The sequence below is a fragment of the Camelina sativa genome, chromosome 19, assembly GCF_030686135.1.
Source record: "Camelina sativa cultivar CO46 ecotype springtype chromosome 19, ASM3068613v1".
Taxonomy (NCBI): Eukaryota; Viridiplantae; Streptophyta; class Magnoliopsida; order Brassicales; family Brassicaceae; genus Camelina; species Camelina sativa.
Window position 1 is genome coordinate 5801919 of NC_141898.1, and position 16903 is coordinate 5818821.

General features: G+C 40.3%; 3 protein-coding genes and 1 pseudogene across 3 annotated transcripts; 2 read left to right on the forward strand and 2 right to left on the reverse strand.

Annotated features, from left to right (window-relative positions):
- Nucleotides 1-1174: 1174 nt before the first annotated feature.
- On the reverse strand, nucleotides 1175-3269 carry LOC104765085 (ABC transporter C family member 6-like). Its single transcript, XM_010488752.3, has 6 exons — nucleotides 3019-3269; nucleotides 2631-2925; nucleotides 2017-2537; nucleotides 1873-1936; nucleotides 1548-1787; nucleotides 1175-1464 (listed from the first exon to the last, which is right to left on the reverse strand). Exons 1-6 carry the CDS (start codon nucleotides 3085-3087, stop codon nucleotides 1346-1348), a joined length of 1308 nt encoding a protein of 435 aa, XP_010487054.1. The 5' UTR covers nucleotides 3088-3269; the 3' UTR covers nucleotides 1175-1345.
- On the forward strand, nucleotides 3263-4557 carry LOC147920221 (uncharacterized). The gene is made up of 2 exons (XM_087500968.1): nucleotides 3263-4009; nucleotides 4204-4557. Exons 1-2 carry the CDS (start codon nucleotides 3263-3265, stop codon nucleotides 4555-4557), a joined length of 1101 nt encoding a protein of 366 aa, XP_087357094.1.
- A 3422-nt stretch (nucleotides 4558-7979) lies between these two features.
- Nucleotides 7980-9842, forward strand: LOC104767480 (uncharacterized; annotated as a pseudogene).
- Nucleotides 9843-11266: 1424 nt separating this feature from the next.
- On the reverse strand, nucleotides 11267-16879 carry LOC104765086 (ABC transporter C family member 7). The gene is made up of 9 exons (XM_010488754.3): nucleotides 14339-16879; nucleotides 14116-14202; nucleotides 13418-14032; nucleotides 13155-13319; nucleotides 12676-12970; nucleotides 12064-12584; nucleotides 11920-11983; nucleotides 11573-11812; nucleotides 11267-11488 (listed from the first exon to the last, which is right to left on the reverse strand). Exons 1-9 carry the CDS (start codon nucleotides 16700-16702, stop codon nucleotides 11370-11372), a joined length of 4470 nt encoding a protein of 1489 aa, XP_010487056.2. The 5' UTR covers nucleotides 16703-16879; the 3' UTR covers nucleotides 11267-11369.
- Between the last annotated feature and the right edge of the window lie 24 nt (nucleotides 16880-16903).

Below are 16903 nucleotides of genomic sequence, written 5' to 3' on the forward strand. Positions count from 1 at the left end.
CCATATTGATACGAATTTTTAAGAAGAAGGATTTGAAAGGAAAAAACAAAAGTTGGTACCTTACAAGTTAATAGAACTCTTGTTTTTTTCTTCGTATTTTTCTTCTTCTACACCTCTCCAAGTATTTTGACTTACTTTGCTTAGTTTTGTCCTCATATCTACTTTTGCAGCTGTTTACATTTAAAAATAAAGTAAATTTAAAAAGAAGAGAAAAAAAAGGATTTTTAAAAAATTTAAGTAAAAAAAAAAAAAAAAAAAAACCTTTGCTGACAATTAAGTCTCGTAGCAAAGGATAGATAGAGCTCTCTCCCCTTTTTTTCCAAAGCAAAGTGCTTAGCTGACCTTTCAACTAGTATCCATCCATGTGTGTCTGATGATGTACGTTTTTTCCTTTAAATAAAGTTGTGTCATACTCATACTGTACTTTATGATTCATACGTTAATAATACTCGATAGGTTATATGGTATCATATTCATCGTATACAAACTAATTCGTATTTCGTGGAATATTCATCTACTCTTTTGACGTGTTAACTTGAAGTTGAAACCTTTAATCTATTATCACATTTCGCATGTAGACTCTTAAGATTTAATTGAAGATCTTCAAGTATAGAAACTATTGGACTGTGACATCAAAACATAATTTAAATCATCTTTTAATCATCTTTAAATGTGAAATTCGGCACACAACAAAAAAAGGTGAAACAGTTAACAAATGCATGTATATTTTTAACATAATTAATCACAAGGCATATCATAGCCCAACAACTAAATTATCATAATTTTTTTTTTTGGGGTTAAGATTTGTTTGAAAAGTTGTCTGTCTCATAGTGCACAAATTTCTTGGGAAGAAAATCAACAAGATTCCTAGAGGATTGGGCCGCAAGGAAGTGATAAGTCTCTGTTTTTGTCAGTCAATGCCTGTCCCAACAACATCACACTCATCTCATTATATTAATATTGTATAATACTTTTCATAACTATGATTTTTATAATATGGTCACCATTATTCAAAGATACCCACCAAGTCTTTAGGCTAATAATAATCATGTTTTTATTCCGTAAGCCGTTAGTTTACCACGGTATGGAGCCTTGTGCATGTATGTGGTCACAGCCACTGGACTATAAAAAAAAAGTCCAAGTCTACTTTTAAAATCTAAATCTTTTAAGAGTCTTTTGTCCAAACTTTTTTTACTTTTGCCAATTCAATTATGCCACTTTCATGGAAGTTTCATCAGCTAATTAAAAGTAGAGCGCAAACGTCTGATCACAAATAAAATAGAAACACGACAAAGGCAAGACGGTAAACAAACTTGTTTGGTCCCGTTTTTATGGATCTTTGGTTCTAACAGTTTCTTTTGGATCTGGAATCAGAACTCGCTGTGTACTCCGCCACAAGCTTTGAGAATAATGACGACCTGTCTTCAAGCAATCTCGCCGGTGAATCATGCTCTTTGATAAGACCTTCAATAAGGATACATTAACAGTTAAAACACTAGTCTTCTGATTATAAATTGTAAATAGAAGTGTATGATCAAAGTCAGGACCTTGGTCTAGGAGCAGGACCATATCGCTGTCTATAACAGAAGATATTCTGTGTGCGATTGTTATCACTGTACAATCCGAAAATTGTTGCCTCAGAGTCTCCTGGATCAGATTATCAGTAGCGGTATCGATAGAAGCAGTGGCCTCATCAAGAACCAATACTTTGCTTCTCTTGAGCAAGACTCTTCCCAGACATACCAGTTGTCTCTGACCAACACTCCAGTTCTGTCCATTCTCACTAACTGATATATAAAAAGATTCCATTCATTATAAGTGTTTAAGAGATTCAAGATGACTCTTCTCAACAATAGTTTTATTAGTACTAACCAGGGGAATCTAGCTTTAGTTCTTTCTTCCTTACTTCATCTCCAAGTTGACACTTGTCAAGTGTCTGAAAAAAACAAGAAAATCACGTGAGAACCTTCCTTTTGCTATCTGCAGAAACACTGAAAGAAACAAGAGCAAACGAACCTCCCAGATTTGGTCATCAGTGTATTCCTCAAGAGGATCCAAGTTATTACGAACCGTGCCTTCGAACATAGTTGGATCTTGAGGTATGATACTTAGTCTGGAACGCAGGTCATGCAGCCCAATGGTCAAGATGTTTACTCCATCTATCCTGATTTCTCCAGCTGCGGGTTCCACAATCCTAAAAAGGGTCTGAATTAGAGTGGATTTGCCACATCCTGTTCTTCCAACTATTCCAGTTTTTAGACTTCCTGGAAAAGTGCATGTCAGTCCATGTAGCACCATAGGCAAATGTGGCCCGTGTCGCACCTGCAGATTACAGATTGTAATCTCTCCACGAGAAGGCCACGATTTCTCAGGCCGAATTGATTCAATAACAAGAGGTGGTTCACTGGAGATATTTATGTATTGAAGCATTCTCTCCACAGATATCATTTTGTTTTCTAGATCGCAAAGCGTCCAGATTAAAGTGGACTGCAGTCTATTTAGATTGAGAGCATATGTAACCGCCAAACCTGCAAAGCCTACAAGAAGCAGAATACCAAGAAAAATGTAGAAGACTTTTAAGTTGTGAATCTGAACCAAAACAAAATCAATTATAAAGAGCGGTGACTTACTAGGATTAATGGCACCTTCAGGGGCAGAAACTAAGATAACAAGTGAACAAGCAAATGCGACAGTGGATAAGAGATCAAGGCGGAAACAGAGCCATTCCATTGCACCGTACGAATGGAACCGCAGCCGAGAAAAACAATCGCAAAGTCTCATGATTTCACCACGGAATCTTGGTTCTTGGTCAAAGCTCCTGATCGTTGTTATCCCTGAAAGTTTTTCAGAAAAATGATGTACCATAGGAGACCTGCTTATTCCAGCTAATCTTGCAAGTTCTCGAGCTGCGGATATGTAATATTGCTGTGTACAAGATTAAATCAATAAGTAAGAGTGAGAACCACAAAAACATTAGTATGTTTAATATTAACAAGTAAGAGGCTAAACGAAGATTACCCGATACCAGGCACATGCAGCAACGAAAGGGATGAAGATAATAAGAACCTGCCAAGCGACCTGTACCATCACTCCGATAATTCCCGAAATGTTGATAGATGCGATAGCAACATATGCAAATTGACCGGGTAATCTCAAATCTGCGACACTTTGGTTTGTAGAAGCCTAAACCAAAGATTTGAAAACAGAGTGATTAAGTGGGGGAAAATTAGGTCATGCTTCTTCATTTGTGCCTTTTAATACAATGATTCGAAATTGTGGTTTACTTGAGTTTCCAGCTATTGGAGATAATCTTTCTTGGCGGGGTTGGCAGGACAAAAAGCCGATCAGGTGTCAGCTAGATAGGGCCCTAGTCAATAAGGAGTGGCATGACATGTTTACTAATTCTTTCACGGAATATTTACCGATGGTCGCGTTGGATCACAAACCGGTTTTAGCTTCTCTTAATGATAAAGTACGGCGCGACAAGAGTGTGTTTCGTTTTGACAGAAGGTGGTTGGACAAAGAGGGATTGCTCGAAGCTATCGCTTCGGGTTGGGAGTCTGCGGCAGGCTCATCAACGGGCAACGTGGTCGAGAAGATAATTACTTGTCGAACGACAATTTTGAGGTGGAGGAAGGAACAGAAACCCTATGGGCGGGAAACAATTGAAGAGTTAAAACTAAGTTTGGCGGCGGATCAAGAAAATGATGCAAGCACCGTTGAGGAGATTGCGGCTTTGTCTTGGAGCTTGAGGGAAGCATATCGGGATGAGGAGATTTATTGGTATCAGAAGAGCAGGAGCCAGTGGATGAAGCTCGGTGATCAAAACACTAGCTATTTTCATGCCCAGACAAAGCAGCGTCGGGCCAAAAATCGGATTATTGGCCTCCATGATGAGGATGATAATTGGTCGACTGAGGAGGCTACTATTCAAAATATTGCGGTATCTTATTTTGAGGGTTTATTTACATCTTCTGGTCCTTCAGGGTTTGACGAGGCTTTAGGTGAGGTTCGTTCATTGATTACTAGGGATATAAATGATTCCCTGACCCAAGAGGTTACTGAAAAAGAGGTCAAAGAAGTTTTATTCATGATGCATCCGGACAAGGCTCCGGCCCGGATGGACTGACTGCTTTGTTTTATCAAAAGGTGTGGGGGACTGTAAAAGCGGATTTGGTTCTTATGGTAAATTCCTTTTTACAGGATGGGGCTTTTGATAAGCGTTTGAATATGACAAACATATGTCTTATTCCTAAGGTGGATAAGCCAACGAGGATGACGGAATTGAGACCCATTAGTTTATGCAATGTTGGGTACAAGATTATTTCTAAGATTTTGTGTCAGAGGTTGCACATTTTTCTGCCTTCTCTGGTCTCGAAGACGCAGTCGGCCTTTGTAGAAGGACGATTGATCACTGATAACATTTTGATTGCTCAAGAGATGTTTCATGGGCTACGGACTAACCCTTCATGTAAAGGGAAGTTCATGGCTATCAAAACGGACATGAGTAAGGCGTATGATCGGGTGGAGTGGCCATTCATTGAACATCTGCTGTGAAAGTTTGGTTTTTGTGAGAAATGGATAACTTGGATTATGTGGTGTGTGTCGTCGGTTCAATATAAAGTCTTACTTAGTGGTCAACCGCATGGTTCCATTGTTCCCCGGAGGGGTCTTCGTCAAGGGGATCCATTGTCACCTTATCTTTTTATTCTCTGCACAGAGGTGCTTATTGCCAATTTTCGCAAGGCGGAGGAGGCTAAGCTTATTACACGAATCAGAGTGTCGACTGCATGTCCGGCAATCTCTCATTTGTTGTTTGCGGATGACAGGCTTTTTTATGTCGCGCTTCGAAGGATCAATGTGAGGTTATTTTAGGGATTCTTAAGCAATATGAGCGGGTTTCGGGACAACAGATTAATTTTTAGAAATCATCAATTCAATTTGGTCACACGGTAGATGTCACTCTCCGTGAGGAGCTTAAAGGGGTCCTGGGGATCACGAATCTGGGCGGCATGAGTTCATACTTAGGCATTCCAGAGAGTTTGGACGGGTCTAAAACGAAAATCTTCTCCTGATAGACTCCTAGCAAGGAATCTGCTCCCAAGAACACACTTGCAAGGTCTTGAAGATAAACAGACGGATTGATGATGATCAATGGATTGAAGATGCAGCGGAATGGAGAGATGAATGGCGATGAAGGTGAAATAGGTGGAATGCAGCGGATTTGAAGGGGAATTGAGATGTACTTCCAAAAGAGGTGAAAGTCTCTTAGACTACAGGCTTGGATATATCTTAGATATGACACACTAAGAAATAAACAAGTTGAGAAGATATTACACACTCCTCAGATCAAACAAGTAGAAAGAAGTTTTTGATTAAAATGTTTGATGATTTACAAATGAGAGATACATGGTGCTTAAATAGAAAAGAGGGAGGACGAGGAAGAGAAGGGAACTAAAACCCTAGACAGCCTTGCAAGAGCCTTAACAAGGTTGAGTCCATGCAAGATGTCTAGGAAATGACAAAACATTAAATGCAAAGTTTGAATGAGAAAGAGATAGAAAATGGGCGAAGGCTTTTATAATGGACCTTGGACCACGACTTGGGCTGGCAAAGGGGACTTGAAAATGTTACTTAGGCCTCATTAAAAACCTTATCAAGAAAACCCAATGGGACAAAACTTGACCAAGGGAAAAAGAGCACCAAAGCAACATTTTACCCTTTACCGAGCACCTTGAGCTGTGAGCAATGTCATAGTGGTTTGAGCCACATCTTCTTGGTTCTTGTTCAGCTCCTTGAGTAGTCCTTGGATGGCTTGGTTGAACCTCTTGGCTTTGGACCTTGTTAGCGGACCCACCGGAATGATCAATGCCTCCTCCGGTACAAGCTGCTCCTTTGATGCTTCCGCTGGTACAAGCTGCTCCTCCGGTGCTTCCTCTGGTCCAAGCTGCTCCTCCGGTGCTTCCTTTGGTTCAAGCTGCTCCTCAGGTTCGTGCTGTTTGGTTGAGCTGGCCATGGTTTCATCATCTCCTTTGTCCAAGACATATTACAAGCGCGGGTTGGTGGGTGGCCAGATCGGCTTTTGTCCAAAGGTGGGAAAGAGGTGATGATAAATTCGGTGGCCACATATGTTCCTACTTTTGTGATGTCATGCTTTCGGCTTCTGAAAAAAATCACGCGAAAGTTAACTAGTACGATTTCTAATTTTTGGTGGAGTGCATCGGGAGAATCGCAGGGGTTACATTGGGTGGCGTGGGATAGATTGTGTCTCAGCAAGCTAGACAGGGGACTGGGGTTTCGTTGTTTGGATGACTGTAATACGGCGTTGCTGGCCAAGCAACTATGGTGGTTGATTACAGTACTAGACTCTCTTTTTGCACGGGTTTTTAAAGGACATTATTATAGGCACTCAGATCCTTTGGATTCAATAAAGTCTTACTCACCATCTTATGGTTGGCGGAGTATGGTTTCTGCTCGCTCTCTGGTTCATAAAGGACTCATTAAACGGGTAGGATCCGGTGATTTGATTTCGGTTTGGAATGATCCATGGATTCCTGCTTAATCCCCGAGACCAGCATTAAGCACTGGGTCGATTTTAGATCCTATGCTTCTAGTAAAATCCTTCGTTGACAGGATCACCAATTCCTGGAACATGGCTCAGCTTACGGCCACTTTTGTAAAATCCTTTGTTGCCCTCATTTCGGCCTTACCTATTGGACGGTCGGATTCGCTAGACTTGTTGGGCTGGCATTTCACAAAGACGGGTAAATATACCGTCAAATCTGGGTACAATATTTTACAAAAACAAAAGATGCATGATTATGGTGGGAAAGTCATTGGTCCTCATCTTAAACAATTACAAGCTTTTGTTTGGAAAATTCGGTGTCCTCTTAAAGTTCGGCATTTTATGTGGCAAGTGATTACAGGTTGTGTGGCAGTCTCCACTAATATCCGAAGGCGTGGATTGGGTTGTGACACTCAATGTGCGCTATGTGGAGTCCAAGAGGAGACTATAAATCATATTCTATTTGAATGTCCGTCGGCACGTCAGGTGTGGGCCTTATCTTAGTTTCCGACACGACCAGGGGCTTTCCCTTCAGAGTCGGTTTATACGAATTTGGATTTCCTTTTCTGGCGTTTCTCGGAGTCACCTACCCCAGAGATTTATCCATGGATTTTATGGTATCTTTGGAGAGCCCGGAATGATAAATTTTTTAGTAACCTGGATCCACACCCAGAGGCGATTTTGCGGATAGCATAGGATGAGTCCAAAGCTTGGTTTTTAGCACAATTAGAGGATGTGGCTGAGCCCACACCTCCAGTCCCACAGATATCCCTTGGGGGTCGTAGTGGCTTTATGAGAGATAGGTATCAGACCAGTTTTTTATGTTATGTAGTTGGCTCTTGGAAAGCGACAGATCTATATGCAGGCCGTGGTTGGTTTTGCTCTCCTCCTATGGGGGGGGGTCCCACTATGGGAGCTTCCAATCTACGCCGTAGTCTTTCCCTGCTTCATGCATAGGTCGAAGCCCTGGTTTGGGCGATGCGTTGTATGATTGGGGCGGACAATCAGGATGTTGTTTTTCTTACAGACTGCTCCGACTTAGTGAAGATGGTGTCTTCACCTTCAGAGTGGCCAGCGTTCGCGACTTATTTGGAGGACATTCAGGAAGATAAAGAAGAAATCACATCCTTCTCGTTGATCTTCATTCCTCGTTCGCAGAATGGTAAAGCAGATAACCTGGCACGACGAGTTCGTTCTGAAGCGCATCTTATTACCTATGTAAATGATGTTCCGTCGCATTGGCTTAAAGCCAATCTTGTTTATTGTTGTAAAAAAAAAAGGGTTTGATTTTTGAAGAAAAACAAAAAAAAAAACAAACTTTGCGTTTCTCTCCGTGTAGGGTTTTGCGATTTGCAGAGTGAGAGAGTTCGTTGAGAGAGACTTGAGATTGAGAAAGGAGCTCAAAATCGATAAGATGCAGAGATCGATTTCATCGACGGCGAAGAGATATGTTCGCCGGAATCATCAACAGGGGAAAGGTAATCTTTGCTGGGGACGAAGAGATTTTGCTGGTGGGAGTGGTGATTATAGAGACAAATTGAGAAATGATAGGCTGAGTGATTTGAAGCTAGACGATGTTGTTGGGTTGTTCGGGGACATGGTCAAGTCTCGTCCACGCCCTTCCACTATTGATTTCAACAAATTTTTGACTGCAATTGCTAAGATGAAAAAGTTCGATCTTGTCATCTCCTTTGGGGAGCAGATGCAGAAGCTGGGGATTTCACACAGTCTCTATACATACAATATTTTCATCAACTGTTTCTGCCGTTCTTCTCAACTCCCTCTTGCTTTAGCTATTATTGGGAAGATGATGAAACTCGTTTATGAGCCTAATGTTGTCACGCTTTCTTCTCTTGTCAATGGTTTCTGTCGCAGTAAGAGGATTTCTGATGTCGTTGCTTTCGTTGATCAGATGGTGGCAATGGGATATCAACCCAATACCGTTACATTTAACACTCTGATTCATGGCCTTTTTCTTCACAACAGAGCTTCAGAAGATGTGGCTTTAGTTGACCGGATGGTTGCGAAAGGATGTTAGCCAGATCTACATACTTATGGTACGGTAGCTAATGGATTATGTAAGAGAGGTGACATTGATTTGGCTTTACATCTTCTCAAGAAGATGGATGAAGGGAAAATATAGGCTGATGTTGTAATTTACAGCACAGTTATTGATGGTCTCTGCAAATACAAACATGTGGATGATGCTCTCAACCTGTTCAACGAAATGGAAAGCAAAGGAATTAGAGTCAATGTTGTTACCTACAACTCCCTCATAAGTTGCCTTTGTCATTACGGAAGATTGAGTGATGCCTCTCAACTACTTAGAGATATGATTGCGAGGAAAATCAACCCTGATTTGTTCACTTTCAATGCATTGATAGATGTGTTTGCGAAAGAGGGGAAGCTTTTAGAGGCTAAAAAGTTGTACAAGGAGATGATCCAAAGGTCCATAGACCCTAATATTTTCACTTACAATTCATTGATCAATGGGTTTTGCATGCACGATCTCCTAGACAAGGCTAAGCATATGTTTGAATTCATGGTTAGCAAGGATTGCCTCCCAAATGTAGTGACATATACTACTCTCATAAAGGGGTTCTGTAAATCTAAGAGAGTAGAAGAAGGTATGCAACTCTTCCGCGAGATGTCTCAAAGGGGATTGGTTGGCGACACAGTCACTTACACCACTCTTATCCAAGGTTTTTTTCAGGCTGGCGACTGTGATTCTGCCCAAATGGTATTCAAACAGATGGTTTCTGATCGTGTGCCTGCCAGTATTATGACGTACAACATCTTATTAGATGGGCTTTGTAATAACGGGAAGCTAGAGACAGCATTGATCATATTCAAGGACATGCAAAAGAGTGAAATGGAACTTAATATTTTTATATATACTACTGTGATTGATGGGATGTGCAAGGCTGGCAGGGTGGGAGAAGCGTGGGGCTTATTTTGTAGCCTCAGCCTTAAAGGGTTGAAGCCTAATGTTGTAACCTACACAACAATGATCTCAGGATTATGTAGGAAAAGCTTAATGCAAGAAGCGGATGCCTTGTTCAGAAAAATGAAAGAAGATGGGATTCTCCCAAACTGTGCTACCTATAATACGCTGATTAGGGGGCACCTTAGAGATGGTGACAAAGCCGCATCAGCAGAACTTATCAAAGAAATGAGGAGTTGCGGGTTTGTTGGAGATGCTTCGACTTTTGGCTTGGTCACAAATATGTTACATGATGGGAGATTAGACAAAAGCTTCCTCGATATGCTTTCCTAAAACAGTTTCATCATCCTCCAGAGACAAGCAGTGAGGTGAATTGACGTGGTTGCTTCTATTTTATTGAGAAGTTGTTGTTATGTCTGTTTATTATAACATGATTCTGTTTGCTATGTTCCTGCTAGGTTACAGACGAGAGTTGATGCAAACACATATTTTCTCTTGTTGAGATAAGAATAGTCTTTAAAGACTCAGAAGCTCCTATCATGAAGATTTCAGACTTCAACTGATGTTATAGGTTTGATTGATTATTATGAAGCTCCTTCATAATACTCTTGTCTGGTTTCGATTTGATGGTGTAGTGGAAGCAGAACTAATAACTAATTTTGTTTAGCTAAACTTGTACGGTCATACTTGAGTTAGTTCTAACTAGTATTGCATGTTGTTCTTGTTCTGTACTGCATATTTAGGAAAGCAAAAAAAGAACAGGCAAAAAATCAAGGCTCGCAAAAAGAACAATATTTACATCTCCCACAACACAAACAAAGGTTGGAAAAATTTACTATTTTTTTTTCTATAAAAAAAAATCAAACAAAAAGTTATTAGACTACTCCTTTGATTAATCCATATACAATGACAAGTGCGACAACGAGTGAGTGATGGACACGTGGTTTCACTTCCAAAGTTAACACATCTTCTCCCAATGTAATCCCATTTGATGATTGTTTTGGTTTTACCTACAAAAACATATGTAAACTGTATGGTTAAGTGCTTAACTATATAAACGCTTTCAAATTCAACTTTTAAATTCAAAATTTTGATAAATTTTACGTACCTGTGCAATGATATCTCCGTTGATGTCTATGATCTGGAAAGCAAATTTGGGGTCAAATCTTAAAATCCAAAAGACTTCATTGGTATCATCTCGTACTTCCCAATCTCCATCTCTTATCGAAGACCTTTTGATTCTGCTGAAGGTTTCACTTCCTCAGTGCTTGTAAAGCTTTCACATTCTCTATACACATACCAACTCCCAAAAAGCCATAATTTCTGCAAATATATTTTTAAACAAGCAAAATACAATTATTCGTACTTGCAAAAAATAGTGGTTAACAGTCGATTCTTAGTATCCATAAATACAATTATTTAAACATATTCATAACCTTGTTATGCATCTGAACCCTACAAAGATGAAGCTTATACCTAAGCCACTTTTGAACATCAACGGGCTTTTACCAAAAAATGCAGCTCCTATAAATGAGCCGAAACCACCAAAAAATAAAAAAACAAACAGGGTGAGAGGGTCTCTCATCAAGGAATACTTGGTGAAGCCACGCAGGATGACTAGCCGCTACATAGGATTGCAGTAAAATTACTGATCTGGTAAAGTGAGAGTGTAATTAATTAATTCCTCATCAGAAAGTCACATTACAACAAAGATAGTGTGACTAATCTCTCTTTTTTTTTTTGCATAAACAGTAAACTTTTGTTTTTTTTTGTACAAATTACATTATTGTATTATTTATATAACTAAGCTTTGCTTTGGTGTTTGATTTCCCTCGGGCTTTTATGGATGGATCTTTGATCCTAACAGCTTCTTTTGAATCTTGAATCCGAACTTGCAGTGTACTCTGCCACAAGCTTTGAGAATGACGATGACCTGTCTTCTAGCAATCTCCCCGGTGAGTCGTGTTCTTCTATAAGCCCTGCACTTACATAGATTAACCATTCTTAGATCTTCTGATAGAAGTAACGTAAATAAAAAAGTGTATGTTGACCAGTTCAATTACCTTGGTCTAGGAGCAGGACCATATCGCTGTCTATAACAGAAGATATTCTGTGTGCGATTGTTATCACTGTACAGTCCGAGAAATGTTGTCTCAGTGTCTCTTGGATCAATTTATCAGTAGCTGTATCTACAGAAGCAGTGGCTTCATCAAGAACCAATACTTTGCTTCTCTTGAGCAAGACTCGTCCCAGGCACACCAGTTGTCTCTGACCAACACTCCAGTTCTGTCCATTCTCACTTACTGAAATACAAAACAACGCTTAGGCTTCATTCATTCATTCACTAGATTAAGTAGACATGTTAAAGAGATTCAACATGACTCATTTTAGATGTAGTTTTTTTACTAACCAGTGGAATCTAGCTTTAGTTCTTTCTTCCTTATTTCATCCCCAAGTTGACACTTGTCGAGTGCCTGAAATGAGAGCAACAAAATTGTATGAAAAGATTACTCTTGCTATCTGCAAAAACACAGAATAAAGAGAGCCAACGAACCTCCCATATCTGGTCATCAGCGTATTCCTCAAGAGGATCCAAGTTACTACGAACCGTGCCTTCGAACATAGTTGGATCTTGAGGTATGATACTTAGTCTGGAACGCAGGTCATGCAGCCCAATGGTCAAGATGTTTATTCCGTCAATCCTGATTTCTCCGGCAGTAGGTTCCACAATCCTAAAAAGGGTTTGAATTAGAGTGGATTTGCCACATCCTGTTCTTCCAACGATTCCTGTTTTCAGGCCTCCTGGAAAAGTGCATGTCAAACCACGCAGCACCATAGGCAAATGTGGCCCGTATCGCACCTGCAGATTACAGATAGTAATCTCTCCACGAGAAGGCCACGTTTTCTCAGGCCGAGCTGATTCAATAACAAGAGGTGGTTCACTGGAGATATTTGTGTATTGAAGCATTCTCTCCACAGATATCATTTTGTTTTCCAGATCGCAAAGCGTCCAGATTAAAGTGGACTGCAGGCTATTTAGATTGAGAGCATATGTAACCGCCAATCCTGCAAAGCCTTTTAAGAAGCAGAATGACGAGGAAGATTTTTAGTTGTGAATCTGAGCCAAAACAAAACAAAAAACACTGATTAAAGGGTGGTGACTTACTTGGATTAATGACTCCTTCGGGGATAGAAACTAAAATAATAAGCGAAAGCGCAAATGCAACAGTGGATAAGAGATCAAGACGGAAGCAGAGCCACTCCATAGCAGAAATGGCATGGAACCTCAGCCGAGAATAACTGTCGTTGAGTCTCATGATGTCGGCGCGGAATCTTGGTTCTTGATCAAAGCTTCTGATAGTTGTTATCCCTGAAAGTGTTTCAGAAAAATGCTGCACCAAAGGCGATCTGCTTATTCCAGCTAATCTTGCGAGTTCCCGAGCCGCAGATATGTAATATTGCTGCATACATATGTTAACTCAATATTAAGACTTAGGTGTGAGAACCTCAAGAACGTTAAGTATAAGTTGTATCAATGATCAAATTAAGTCTCCTTGATTATCTTATCATGATTCCAAAAGTTATACAAGCCAAAGTATCAAGCTAAGCTTTATAATGGAAGTGCGGTTGTGTTATGAAGAATACCCGATACCAGGTGCATGCAGCAATGACAGGGATGAAGACAATAAGGACCTGCCAAGCAACCTGTCCCATCACTCCAATAATCCCCAAAATGTTTACAACAGTGATAGCAAGATTTGAAAATTGACTTGGCAATCTCAAATCCACGGCACTTTGGTCTGTAGAAGCCTAAATCAGGATGGAAACAACAGTGATCAGCAAAGGAGTTTGCAGGATAAGTTTTTGGTGTCGTCACTACACATCGAGTAAGCAAAGATTGTTCTTACTCTATTCAAAATTCGGCCGATTGGTGTAGCATCAAAGAATGACATGGAGGCTCGAAAAATACAACGATGCATTTGATTGAAAAGTTCAGTAGCCATCTTGAAACCAGTCATCGCAGCCAGCATTGCTCTGACAAGTATGCAGAAGGAGCTTGCAGTGGCTAGAACTACATAGACTATAATCAATGTAGAGCCACTCACTGGAGCTTTCACATCCTTTGAAACTGGAGTTACCCAAGCCATCCAATAGTTGCTCCCGATGTTTAAAATCTGAAAGAGAATCTGTACAACCAATATAATAGGCACAAGTGCTCCACCATACGCCAGTGCCATATACTTTTTGTATACAGTGAACCCAACTTGGCCTTTCTCCCTCTCTTCTTCTTGAACTAGTTGTCCTTTTGGGTTAAGCGGCAAATCTTCCTCTTGTTTTTCTTCTTCGTTGGAAACTTTGTTATCTTTGCTTATCGTTAACTGTGCTGAAGCAGATCCCTTTTCATATGAACCAACTGCTGCTAAGGCATCAGTGTGAGCTCCAACAAGTTCCATGAAATCGGTTCCTGACTCAAGAATTTCATTGTACTTTCCCGCTTGTGTGATCTTCCCATTTTTCATGACCTATCAAAACGATTATTTGATATATCATAAATTTGTGATTAGCTAGATGATTTGGAAAGATGGTAGAGCGAACAAGTCCAAACCAGTATAAGATCAGCTTCAGGCAAGAATTCAAGTTGATGAGTGACGTATATGACTGTCTTGTTTCTCAGAAGGCCCCGCAAGACTTCCTGTTACAGTAAACGATGAGCGTGAGCGATCATATCAAAATACATAGAAGAAGGCTAGAAGCCAGCACAGGGTAGAAGGTAAGAGTATATGTACTTCAAGTCAAAATTATCAGAAAGAAAAGAAAATGATTGTTACCTTGAAGAGATGTGATCCAGTATGAGCGTCTACTGCACTAAAAGGGTCATCAAATAGATATATATCTGCGTCTTGGTAAAGAGCACGTGCAATCTGTACCCGCTGCTTCTGCCCACCGCTTAGATTGATACCTCTTTCCCCAATAACCGTCTGATCACGGAACGGAAGTACCCCCAAGTCCTTATTCAAAGAACACGCTTCAAGCACCCTTTCGTACCATTCTCTTTGCATTGGCTTACCAAACAGAATGTTCTCTTCGACCTTGCCGCTCTGGATCCAAGGCGACTGTGCAATGTATGCCTTTCTTCCACAAACCTTAAGATTTCCAGATATTTTGGGAACTTCACCTAGTATGGATGAGAGTAAGCTTGATTTCCCCGAACCAACAGTACCACAAATAGCAATGTTCATCCCATGAGAAATTTTGAAACTTATGTCTCTCAGCGTCGGGATGGTAGAAGAGTCATCCCAAGAGAAAGCACCATTGCTAACTTCTACAGCCATTTTTGAACTTCCACTAGGAATTCTCTCCACACCATCTTGCTGCAAATCATCAAGACAAAGAAAAGATGCAATCCTATCAAGAGATACCTTTGTCTGAACAATCATGGAGATTGTATCAGGAAGTTTGTATATCGGATTTTGCAGAATTCGAAAAGTTGCAAGAGCAGCTATTATCTTTCCCGATTCAAGAGGAATCTTCAGAAGCATACAAGCGCCAAAAGCTGTTGCGGAAACAAAAGAAGGTGCAGCCCATAGAACAGAACTGATAGCTGCCGAGTTATACACAAACTTCTTAAGCCACCCTGCTTCAATGCGTCTAAGCTCAAGAATCTTATGAAGGAACTTCATTTCCCATCCCTGAAGTTTAAGAATCCTCATGTTCAGTAAGACCTCCGATGTTTTCTTCATCCTGCTATCTTTAGATTCCATTAAATTCCCCTGAAACTTCTCTTCCAACTTTGCCAATGGAATATTTCCCAGCATAACCAAAAAAGTTGCAGCAAAAGCTGCAATGGATCCTAGCCCAAGGCTTCTGTATAAGATCAGTAAGGCTAAACTGATTTGTAAGACAAGTATCCATGGATCATGCATATACCAACTAAAAGCACTGATTCTCTCAGCATCTACTGTCATGAGATTTATGATCTCACCACTACTATGTCCTTGCATTGAATAACAGGGCAGGGTCAAGCCCTTTTCGTAGATCATCGAAACCAGGACAGATCTCATTCCAATCCCAGCTTTCTGCAACCTGAAGAACCAATTCCTCCGCGCTTGGCATTCTACGAGCTTAGCAACAAAAAAAGTTGTCACTAAAACAAAACCTTCGTTTGTGTATTGTCTTCGACCGTTCAGGTACTGAACGAAAGTATCCATGAGATACGGTGCAACGTAGCAAGAGACTGTGTAGAGAAAAGCAAACAGAGTTGACAAGAGAATATCTCGCCATACTGAAAAGAAGAGTGCCTTGATTAGCTTAAACGTGGTGATTCTTCTTTCACCATCGTCCCATTCAAGCTTACTCCTAAGTATCCCAAATAGTTTCTCAGCTCTGTCACTATTGGCAACTTGAGGAACATCCTCGCTGTCTATAATTTTCTCGTTTCCTAAGACAATCAAAGGACTCATCCAAGAGAAACTTACATGGCTTAGAAACCCAGCGTTCGAAAAAGGTGTAACAACCTCATCATCTTCGGCCTTATCCAACTGCACAGGATTAGCCGCTCTAGATTCACCTTCATTCAAGAAGGGTTCTTCGAGTAAGTTGATCCTTTCACCTTCTCCTTGCTTCTGCAAACATGAATAGCAGAGAAACAACCCCATGCTAACGGCCACTACATCAGACAGTAAAAGGTGAACTGACACCAGCTCTTGCTTCTTGTATAGAGAAATGTTTACCAAAAGACGGTAGCAAGAAAACATAACATAGAAAACCCACCAGACTCTAAGCAAAAAAGGAAACTTTTTATCATGAGAATTGGTGGATAAACTACGAAGGTAGAAAGAGATGGCACCCCAAGAAAGAACTGTAAATAGATGATCTAAAAGAATCATCAGTTCACTGCGATCCCAACCATTTGTATGCAGGTGGAAGCAACTTACCAGCAACAAGACTGAATTCAAGGCAGAAAAAGACTCACAACATATAACGACCAGTTTCTTGTATGTTAAAGACATATCCTTAAACCTCTCATTCGTGAAACCATCACTACTGTCACAAGCCACCCTTTTCTTGTATACACAGGAACCAAACATAACAAACAACAAGAGCAGATTCAAGAAAATGGAGAACATTGGAAAGTAATTGGAGTCGAGAAGGAAAAAATCGATAGTAATGTCCATTGCATAACTCTGTTTCATTAGGCAATGGAAACGAGAATAATTGTTCGAGTCTGTCACGATGGATAGTATATATATAGAAAAACTCGTCAATAAATATATTATTTGGAAGACAAATTCATCAGTGGGAATAAATTATAATTCCTTGACGTCTCAACAACGTCCACCACATCAATACGCAGAAACTCATAGTAAATTTTCTGAACAGATGAAATTTCCCGG